An 11356-nucleotide genomic window follows, 5' to 3' on the forward strand; every position below is an offset into this window, starting at 1 on the left:
GATTCTGAGACCAGGAAACTTGACTTGCAATCCTAGCACTTCCCTGGCTCAATCGCGAGATCCACATTATCAACCTGTGTCTCAGTTCCTGTATGTGCCGCAATTGGGAGTTTCTTGTAACAGATGAATATCCACTATTGTGAACATTATATATGTATTCCAATAAACAGAGGGAAACAGGACATCCTCTAAGCAAATGACCCGTCGGATTTTAATGAGGCTTAATTATCACCGTAATGAGCGTTACGATCAATTGAAGTCTTTGTTCAGTTAGTCCTAGATTGTATTTTCGTTCTGTTCTCAGATTTTAGCTAGGGTGGCAAACTTTACTTGTAAAATAAAGTTACAAAATACAAGGAGAGCCAGTTGCTATTTGAAACATTCCAGCACTGCACTGGCTTGTTCTACAAACGAAAAGGTTTTGTGATGTGAAACACGAATGTCCTTTAGAACTAGGTTAAAGGTCAGGTCGCAGGAGTCTCCACAGAATTCAAATGCGGCTCAGCAAAGGGGAAAGGCCAGTGCCGGCGACCTTCTGTATAATGACTTCTGTTAGTGAAACTAAACAAAAGAGTGCGAACTCACACTGAATGTGCATTAGAATAGTTTACGGTGCTGTGCTAAAACTAAAATGTCAATCATGCGCACAATATGACTGCCCTGCGCTTTTAAACGAGCAGGGTATTTACGCAGTGCCTACCACAGCTGAATTGCATGCACTGGTTTAATAAAAACGAGTGCCATGATTGTTCAACACAGCTTTCCCTGTAGGCCTCAGAATGAAGAATGATGAATGAAAGGTGGTTCTGTCGAGATTTCAACCGATGTGCTGCGGGGTGTTCAAAGCCCTCCGCAGCAATCACCCTACCCACCGAGGTATCCCGAGAGTGTTATGTATTACTCCACTGTATAGAATCGATGGCAAGTCATCCAGTTACGGAATCACGAATAGGGAGTGCATTTTGTAAATATCTGAGGCAAATTTAGCTCGAAAACATGGTTTGATTTATTCATGTTTCGATTGCACCACGAGTGATGAACAGTAGCTCTGGTGTACTTAAGACTGACACGAGGTCGGGCATGTGAGACCTTGTATAGCACGACTCAAAAGTCATGCTTTTAGCCCGAAGGCAGCTTTAAAGTGTTTACCAATTCTGCGTGGTCGGCGGTACAATAGTCTCTCTGTTTATAATAGACAGCGTTAGAGGTGGGAGGAGGGTCTGTTTAGGGGCACTAAACTGTACGAGCCACCGTGCTAATAGCGTACATTCCGATTCCTCTTTCCTAGATGTCGTCTCGGTGTCAAGAGGCGCAGACGTTTCCTTGAGCACGTCGGCTCGGTGCCTTACTGCCGGCTATTCTGAAAGCGCGCTCTGTTCTTCTAGCTGGTACCCACACTCCAGAACTACACTCGCAGCCCCAGGAGTGCTCTACTGCATGAATATAAACGAGCCCCATAGAGTCAGATATGTTTGGCAAGGTCCTCTAATCTTCAGTTGTCCTCTCGCTCCGATAGAGCCTTGCCACCCGTTCTTCAGGCACCGCCTAGCCAGGCCTGTGGTCGTGATAACAACAGAGCATAACATTAAAAGGGGATTTGGCCGAGTCAAGTGTTAATGTTTGAAGACGCTAATTCGGATTATTGTATCCGAGTCAGTGAATGGATGCCGGCTTCCGGGTCTGCTGACAGGGCAGACACCCGGGTGACAGCTGCTGTTTCCTGGTGCTACACCTGGCTGGCTCCGGTCACGTGCGCTGCGTACTCGGCACTGCGCGAGACCGAAGCCAGAAACGGGCGTGCGCGCGGACGCACCGGGGGCGGGAACTATGGCATGCACAGGTGCTCTTTCACTCTTTATCTGCGATACAAGCCCAACAAACCAGGTACTGAGGCCGATGGGGCAGCCACCACATATAAACCGCAGGGAAAACGCCTCGCTTCTCCCAGGAATTAAGGCAGAGGATTCATTTAATGCTGGATTTGTTTTTCAAATTGAATGCATTGGCACAGATGGAAACTGGGCAGTAAAAGCAATAATTGTAGAGCCGTTGGGCCCTCGCGCCCCGGCGCCAATGTACCTGCTGCACTAAAGGTAGCGGCCGCCACGCGCCGATGTTAAGAATGTTTTCACACGCCTAGGTGCCCTGTGGGAGCTTGACATCCGCGGCATTGTGATCAGTGAGGGGATTTTTTTTCGCATTTTGCAACATAGCTCTTGCGGTCTAGGAGCGGGGACTGTGATGGTTAAGATCACATGTTGCTACTCAAGCTATGAGAGCAGCATGGAACAGGCGAATTTCCAAACTGTAAACAAACACTCTGCTTTGTCCTCGCCTGCTCCACGCAAGAGCAGCAACAGCATAAATGATCCCTTTCCCCCGTGGAGCCGCGGGGAGTCTGTGTGCAGGACTGCGACCGATGCCCCTGCTAATGCGACCTGAGCTTAGGGGTAGGCCCTACACCTGTCCCGCACACGTATGAAACGCAAAACCGTCCCTCGCATCTCTGCGCACACACCAATACACATTCAGGCGTTTATTTTAACTGGGGGCGATGTTACAGCTTTATATGTGGGGATAGCGAAATTCGGGTATGTTTTCTCCCCGTTGTATATGTTCCATCCTAAACACACATACCCTGACTTTGATCTCGCATAGTTGGTGGAGGGCACACCTCTCTCAGCTCCCATTAGTTACTACGTAAGGACTATGAGAGGTAGACGGGAAAGGAGGTAATGCTTGTCCACCGGCGCTCGGAAGCACTGCTGAGAAGCGGGCACTTTACCAGCCCTGGGCCAGAGGACCACCAACATTGAGAGGGGCTCCCCGCAACGCGCCTGTCACCGGCAGCGCCTCTGGAAGGCGGCGCGTTCAGTCTCTGTCAACATGTATCTGTCAGCCCTCTCTGACAGATGCATGCAGAGAGACGGGTCCCCAAGGCATGTCCCCCTCATACAGAAAAGGCGGCTGGCTATTCCTAACGCACATACTCAACCGGATCAAGGCGGGAAGGCGCCGTGAACATATTACATAGAAGCACACGTGTTCTCCATGGTTCGGCGCCCACACACAGTACATGCCAGTGTGTTCACCAAAGTGATACCTTGCAGAAATTCTTTTCACGGACCAAGATACCCATACTACGCACGGAGCGGAGTGCAGCACACAAGCTATTTGGTCATCACAACCTGCTGTCATCGCTTGGATATCGCTGTACTATATTGTACTACACACAAAAATATACACAATAACAAGAAGCGCTGGCACAATGCCGACTATCGACAGAGCATCATTCATCTACTAGGATTAGGAAATTAAGTTTTCATATTTTAGAAAGATCTGCGACTATCCAAGTGTAAACCGTAAATGCTATCAACATATGCACGAGCATCCCTCAATACACTCCAGAGCCTTATCACATCCCAACCCATCTCTTAAACCACATACTCTGCCCCAAATTTAATGCTGCAGCCTGCAGATGAACTTAGTGTTTGCACGAATTTCACAAGTTCGTACCCAAAAAGGGAGAGTAAAGAACTCAATACGCTTAGTAGATAACTTTGCAAGCCCATCACCACATCGCTCACGCCTGATCGCAGGGCATGCAGCGTCCACACACTCTCACCTGTGCGACTTCGTAGAGCAGCTTGTAGTGTTCCTCCCTCTTCTGAAAAGTACACAGGTTGCAGCCCATTCTAGCACACCACGGAAGAGCCGGGCTCCCCTCTCCCCCAGCACAGGATGGCAGACGCACTGACAGGGAATCACCCTCCGGACTCGACTACACTTTGTCATCAGTCACTCCAGCGTGGAGACACCGGCACTCCACTGTGAGATGGAGGCATGCACCGAGGCGGTGTGCGATGCGGCGCGCCGGGGAGCAGCATGCCCGTCTCCTCTTCCCTAAGTATCTCTCATCTTCGCATCCACACACGCCGAGTTACCACTCAGTTCATGACAACACTCCCCCCGTCTCTGCACCAGCGCACATGACTACACAGATTCCAGCTCATGAATATTAATGCCGCCTCATTGATTATTTATGACACAACGTGTTAGCGGGAGGGGTGTCATAGCTGCTGCCGATGACAGATGAATATTTACTAATTAAGAAACAATTGGAGTGTGGTTAAACAAAACTCACCGGGGGCAGTGCGATCTCCTTTTTATGCAGGCAGGGCGGATCGCCCGTCAAGCTCTGCATAGAGAAGCACCACATGATTGTCCCTTCATTTCACCCGTGCACGTCTGCCTCCAGTTGATATTAAAGCATTTCTGGTGCACAAACACTGAAGCATAGATAGAGGGAAAGTGCTTAAATTCGTTTTCTCTTCTAAAAAGTGCACCTCTTGTAATGAAAATAGGTCATAGTCACATCAGCCAAACATGGACAGTATAGATGTCTGCCCTTTGACAGCTTCTGCAACAAAAGACATGGAGCTGTAAACCTGCACCCCCTCCCCCCACCACCACGCCATTAGTGGTAAGAACTTAGGTGAAAAAATGGATCATTTTATTCACATGAGATTTTAAGGCACATCATACACCGAGGTACAGTATAGTGTTATACTGAATCATATATACATCGGTTACTACACTATGTGGGGCATTAAATTGCTTACCTACCTTTGAAGCAAGCTATGTCAGGTAGTGTGTGGTTAGACAAAGACTGTACGTCGCGATGTGCACAATTTATGTATACAATGGTCACAGGTTACAAGTGTTTTACTGATTTCGAAACATTTCCAACCAATGTGCTAAGTATCCAAGTTGTATTCTACACACGTAAGGGCAAGATATTGAAGTGCATTTCAGTCTAACACTACAACTATAAACCGAACACATACATTGGGACATTAGCTTACATTTTGTATAACAGAAATAACTTTCCACCAAAAACCCTGCACAATCTGTATATATAATGGCTAAATTTGCACCACTTCCAACACTTTCTGAACCAAGGAAAGGGTCTCGGCAAAGTGGGCTCCAAGAGGCACAGGAAGCTGCTTCGGGACAACATCCAGGGCATCACCAAGCCTGCTATTCACCGCCTAGCACGCGGAGGTGGAGTCAAGCGCATCTCCGGCCTCACCTTTGAGGAGACTCATGGTGTGCTCAAGGTCTTTCTGGAAAATGTAATACAGGACGCTGTCACCTACACCGAACCAGCCAAGGGGAAGACTGCCACCACCACGGATGTGGTGTAGGCCCATAAGTGCCAGGGGCGCGAACACTACAAATTAGGCGGCTAAATACGCTTACTCCCACAACATACTCTACGTACTTATACCTTGCCCACTCAGATGCAAGTTAGATGTGCAGACAATTCACTGATAATGTTTGCGAATACCTACAAAGTTAAGTCTGTGTAGGTCTGCTTCTCGTGGCATTTGAGTATGTCTTAATACTCACAATATGTGAGCGTAGTGCACACGTGTAGCATGCAGGGTGATCATGTATCCAATAGATTGCATGCAAATATGAACTGTGTACCTTATATATATATATAACTACAATAAATTGATTTCAATTTACCTATACTGATACGCTTGACTGGCCAGATGTGAAATCATCCAGTTAGTCAAGACAACATTTAAACCTAGTGTTTAAGCGTTATGTTTTTTTTTTATTTAAAATTTGTAATACTTTGCAGCTTTAATAGTATGTCAGCTATAGATTTTAAATATATTTTCTTTCTTAAGAATATATCTATTAGGGTTGTGCAAAATTCTCTAAATTTTCATCTGTGTAATTAAGGAAAAATCGACAAAAATACACGAAATTATGTGACATTTTAGTGCTGTATTTGAGCAAGAAGTGAATCCTTGTCTTCCTTTTGGACATGAGAACATCTTTTGGTTCATACAATAGTGCAAAAACACACTTGCTGAGAACAACAACCTGTCACATTGTCAATAATTACTTCAAGTAGCATAATGGTGTCATTTCTGCAATTAGATGTAGAAAGCATTACATGAAATTATATGAGGTTATGCTGGTGTAATTGAGATAGATATATATATTACCTACTGGAGATAGCCAGTAGGTAGTTGCAGTTAGGACCAACTTTCCCGTAGAGAAAGCATTTTTTTGTTTTGAAAATAACTTTGGCGCAGTCTGACAAATCTTCCCAAAATTTTCAAAGGAGTGCCCAAGTTAGTTCAGCTGCGGTCTGAAAAGTTTTGGGGAGATTCATCAAGCAGGGGCTGAGTAAAAAGGGGGTAGGGGGTGGTCCGAAAATGCTTTTTTCCAATGTAATGTCTATGGGGATTTTGCTATTTTAGACACAGCTACAGCCCGAACCACTGAACCGAATAACACCAAATTTGGCAGAAAGCTGGATCTTGGTCAAGAATAAGATTTTTTTTGTAATTTGGTGTAAATCTGTTGAGTAGTTTTGGCATTATTAAAGGAAACAAATATAGATATCTAGGGACTTGGATTCACCACAGATCCACCCACGGGGGATCCGCAGACCCAGGTGAAAAGCAAGGCCCTGTTTCGCTGGCCACAAACTGACCCAACCATAACAACCTAGTGGCAACCTCTACTGATATATATATATATGTATATATATATATGTAACCCAGTGGCGGTTGCAAATGGGTAGTTATAGTTAGAATTGTGTTTACATACGAAATGCTTTTGGCCCCAGGGATCCTATCCCCAGGGCCTGGTTGTATATTAAAGAGGACACACAGCTCTCCTTCCTGGGCTGATTTAAGCCCCTGGGACACCATCCCCTGGGGCCTGGGTGTATTTGAAAATGGGCAGGGGGGCTTGCAGCCACCCTCCTGGGGCCAATTTTTGCCCTGGGGACCGCTTTCTTTGCCTTATCCCTGTGATACCCTGGGGCCTGGGCATATTTGAAAAGGGAGGGCATGCAGCCACCCTCCCCGGGTCAATTTCGGCCCTGGGGACCGCTTCCTTTGCCTTCTCCCTGTCAGCATCACATATCAAGCCTTGGAGCTGCGGAATGCTGCTTTATTTCTCTTTTACCTTTTGCTGTACTGTTACAATTATGTGCATCATTATGGGCTAGTCACTGTGTAATGATCTAGATATGGCTTTTTGCCTGCTTCCAGTAAATCAACTCTATATTTCTGTGTTAGGTTAATGCCTACTGTGTCATGTAATTTTTTTGATAATTCTGTGCAAATAGTGGCATAACAGGTGTGACATGTCTTCGGCTAGTGTGTATTTGGTCTCTGCCCCAATGACATACATATTTTCATGCATTCACAATATTATCATATTGTCTTGTCATTAGGGTGATTAGGATACTGTGGTGAGGGATACTATGCAGGTTACACTTTGTCTCAGAAATATTCTTTTACAGGTACAAAGATAGACCTGCCAACCATATACCTCCATTTCCCTACTGTCACGTCACTTTTCTTCCCGAAATATACCTCAAAACACCATTCCACTTCCTTTATCTTCTGCCTTACCCTTCCTTTACACATTATTTCTCAGATCATTAACCTAATTTTCGAAGAAACCTCAAAGGTCAAATACCTAATTACCTTAATTTAAAAGACCCTGCTTGTTGACGGCTAAAATAATTCAGCTACTTGTTAATGATAAACCATTTGTAACAGGAGTTCAATTAAAATCTGAAATATTTCTAATTTCAGCGGAATTCAAGTTACATTGAAACCAAACTTCTAACAGTGTTAAAATGACATGTGCAGTGTCCTAGCTGCTGTTAATATTTGTATGGATTCTCCACTCCGGCATGCAACCCCCCCTCAGTTAAACCAACCGACCTTACCACAATGTAGCATGCGAGGGTGGTATAATAATACAAAGGCCAATGGTCTACAATTTCAGGAACATGAGTCTATGTCATCTAAAGTTACACTTAACTGGGAAGAACTTTTTAAAACACAAGCAATTACACCTCCCATTAAAAATAAAACATAGCCTCTATGTTAAAACACATATTCACAATTTTCAGCTCATAGGAGCCGACAGTCGATCCGAAAAAATCCCCACCTTGTTGTGCCCTTTTGTTTTGTTGGCATTTGGTGTAATTTGTGCTTATGCTCCTATAGCTTTCTCCTAAAACGATTTCCAGGACACATTTTCATCCATTTTTCCTACATATTGGAGATTATAATGATTCTCAGGTATTGTGATTTAGATCACGGGGCTTGATAAAATCATCAAAACATGGCAAAAGTTTGTTATTCTTCAAAATATGGAAATGTCTTCCGGGCAAAATAGTGTGTTTGTGCTTGGTTAATTTTTCCCAAAAATGACATTCTGTGAATGAATATTCGAGGTAAATCAGAAGTTAGTAGGCTTCAATTGTTACAACTATAGTTAATTTCCAGAGGTGTCATAGGGACACCCTACTATATATTTGACCACGAACAAAAACAAGAATATCAACTACTCCCCATTAGCACTTGCCTCTCAAAATAATTAATAAATTCAGCCCAGGACTTACACAAGGTGTGGTTTGGACAAGGATCTCATTACACACTAAGAAATACCCAAGTATAGCTCCTACTTTAGTCAGTGATTTGCTTTGTAAACTACAATTATTTTTTGAATACAAAACTAAATACTACCCATAAAATGAAGCTGAACAAAGAAAAACAGACTCCAGAACCACCCTACTAGCTACAGAGATGAGAATAAAAGCATTTATGGCAGTTCAGTGTTGAGTGTAACGTCTTTTACAAGTTAGGTCAAGAGCAAGGCGTTTTCATTGGTTTGCAGGAGTACCGGGTCCATGGTCCTTAACACAGTATGTGGATCCTGACAGTCGAAAGAACATGCTCAAGCATAATTCTCTCATATACACTTCAGCAGTCATGTGATCTGGTCATTACATTTCAAAGGGGGACTCTTTCAGAATGTTTCACTGAGCAGTGGTTATGCAGCACTTCAAAGCTTGACAGTTGTGAGAAATCCATGGTGGCAGTGAGAAATTGCTCAGGCCCATCTTGAAACCTACCACCAAAATTGGTCCACGTAGGTTTGGAAACACTGATTAGGAAGTAAAGGGGAAATGAGGAGCCAAAATCCATCAAGCAATTTCCATGGACATTACTTTCTATGGGAATCCATAATTCTTGAGGACTATAGGTGGCCCCAGTGCCCATACACCATGTTGCATGCATTTCAATAGAAAATACAATATCTCTGCAAATGCGAATATAGTTGGATTTTTCCTATACTAGTGGTGACTTTAGACAAGAGATGCAACTTTTGAAATCACCAGTCAAGCTTGACTTTTTCCCACCCTTCGGGGCTGGGGCGGAGGGGTTAGGCGGGGTGGGGATGGGAGCTGGTTTTCAGAAGTTATGGTACATTAAATTAAGTGGACACTGGATAAACACAATTTACGAGCTGGTGAGTCAAGTTTTGATATTTCAGCAACCTCGCAACATATTTATTTGCAATTTTCAGCTTTGGGTTCAGATAGTTTTGTTACTTCTTCTGTTTATATAGGCCAGGAGAGGAGACAAAGGTATGGATGAAGCAAATAGGGACAATGGCATGTTTATTGTCACACTGTCAGGATCAGGGACTGATTGGGCTCACAACAATATGTTATAGGAAATTATCTTTTTTCCTAGGTCTTAGGAATACAGTGTGGTTCATAATTTCTTACCTGCAGACCAGCTGTGCAACATCTTGTCCTGAGGTAATGCCAGCCTCACAAAGGCTCCGAAAGGTCCTAAAAAAGCTGGGTAGACAAACGATTTCAGTCGAACTCTCATATGTAGGGTGGACTCAAATTACATTATCTCCTATCACTCAGGATTTCCATGGGTCTTTAGTTTTTAGAAATGCCAGGGTTGGTAGGCTCCCTCAGTGCCAGCCAACACCAGCCACAAATATCGATGTGGTCCCCCTTGTGATGCACACAAGCTACGTACGTCAGAATAGCTTTCCCTGAGGATCTTATTTTCAAAAGTGTCTGAGGTGGGTAGGGTTCCCCGGGCAACAGAAGAAATCAGGATCAAAAACTCCAGGCACTACTTGTCAAATCTCATTGTTGAAATTCACATGCAAAATTCTCAAAACCTACATACAGTTTTGTCTGTTCCTCTCCTCTGTGGTATGACCAGTGAGTAAACTTTGAATGAATAAGTGCTGGGGCACAAAGGTTTGCTTAGACACCCATGGCCTTCAGTATCGAAGGTCAGGGTGCCAAATATCAAGGCGGCATAGCCTTGATTCCACATCATGCCTCTTGATTCCACATCATGCCTCTTCATTCCATCGCCAAACACTCATGGCCTCTTAATCTTTATCTCACTCGTAAAGGTTATTTTTCCTTGCTGCCTTTCCCCTTTGTCACTGTGTTTATATAATTCTTTCATCTTTTTTCACCCATTTGTGTATTTCTTTCTCTTGTTCTGGATCAAAGTTAGGCATGAACGTAAGTCAGTGCCCTTCCCCAAACATAAGTATTCATGGGCCCACCTACAACCACGAGCTCAAATTAAGCACTGGTTATGACCACCCATAGATGCTACCAACTAATTGTAAATGACAGAAGGGTGGAAAAGATTAGCAAGTTGGTGCAATGGAGCTAGGGGGGCAGCTCCAGTTTGTTCTCCATATGCTGAAAATGAACTATCACTTGTGGTTAGTGGGCCTCTGTTCCCCTACGGCATAGGTAGTGGGTCGGAGTAGTGGGCTAAGTCCATTGGCAACTCCACCAGGAAATCTGACATGAAGATGATGGTTCAGGCCTAAAAGAGGCATGATTCATGCCAAGATGACCATCAGATCAGACAGAGATCCTTGTACTCGATTCCACCCCCTCCACCTGGGATGACTCCTGGTGGCCAGCCACACTAGGAAATGCCCCCACCCCCACCGACCACATGCGCAACCTGAGCATCATCTTGGACTCCACACTTTCCATGATCCATCAAGTCAACGCTGTCCCATCAGACGGCTTCCACTTTGGAAGATCTTCAAGTGATTCCCACAGAGACTAGAAGGACAGTCACCCACACCCTGGTCAGTAGCAAATTGGACTACAGCAATGCACTCTACGCCAGCATCACAAAGAAGCTACAAGCAAGGCTACAGAGAATCCACAACGCAGCAGCCAGAGTCATCCCGGACATCCCACACCACAGCCATATCTCTGCCCACCTCAGACACTTCCACAGGCTCCAGATTGACAAACACATTGCCTTTAAGCTACTGGCTCACACCTACAAGGCACTTCACAACCTAGGACCAGACTACCACAACCACCGCCTACCCGACCTTCTACACCCTCTACAGACAACTCCAATCCTCCCATCTTGTTCTCACCACCATTCCCAGAATCAGAAAAAGCACGGACGGTGGCAGATCCTTCTTCTACCTCATAGCC

At 44.7% G+C, this 11356-nt stretch overlaps 1 protein-coding gene across 1 annotated transcript in view; it reads right to left on the reverse strand.

The window, feature by feature from the left end:
• PDZRN4 (PDZ domain containing ring finger 4) overlaps window positions 1–3969 on the reverse strand; it is a 469963-nt gene extending 465994 nt beyond the window's left edge. Inside the window, exon 1 of the mRNA XM_069228854.1 lies at window positions 3626–3969. Within this exon, the coding sequence (XP_069084955.1) occupies window positions 3626–3694 (69 nt within the window). The 5' untranslated portion in view covers window positions 3695–3969. The remainder of the gene's footprint in view (window positions 1–3625) is intronic.
• Window positions 3970–11356: the final 7387 nt, after the last annotated feature.

This window comes from Pleurodeles waltl, chromosome 4_1 (genome assembly GCF_031143425.1).
Source record: "Pleurodeles waltl isolate 20211129_DDA chromosome 4_1, aPleWal1.hap1.20221129, whole genome shotgun sequence".
NCBI lineage: Eukaryota > Metazoa > Chordata > Amphibia > Caudata > Salamandridae > Pleurodeles > Pleurodeles waltl.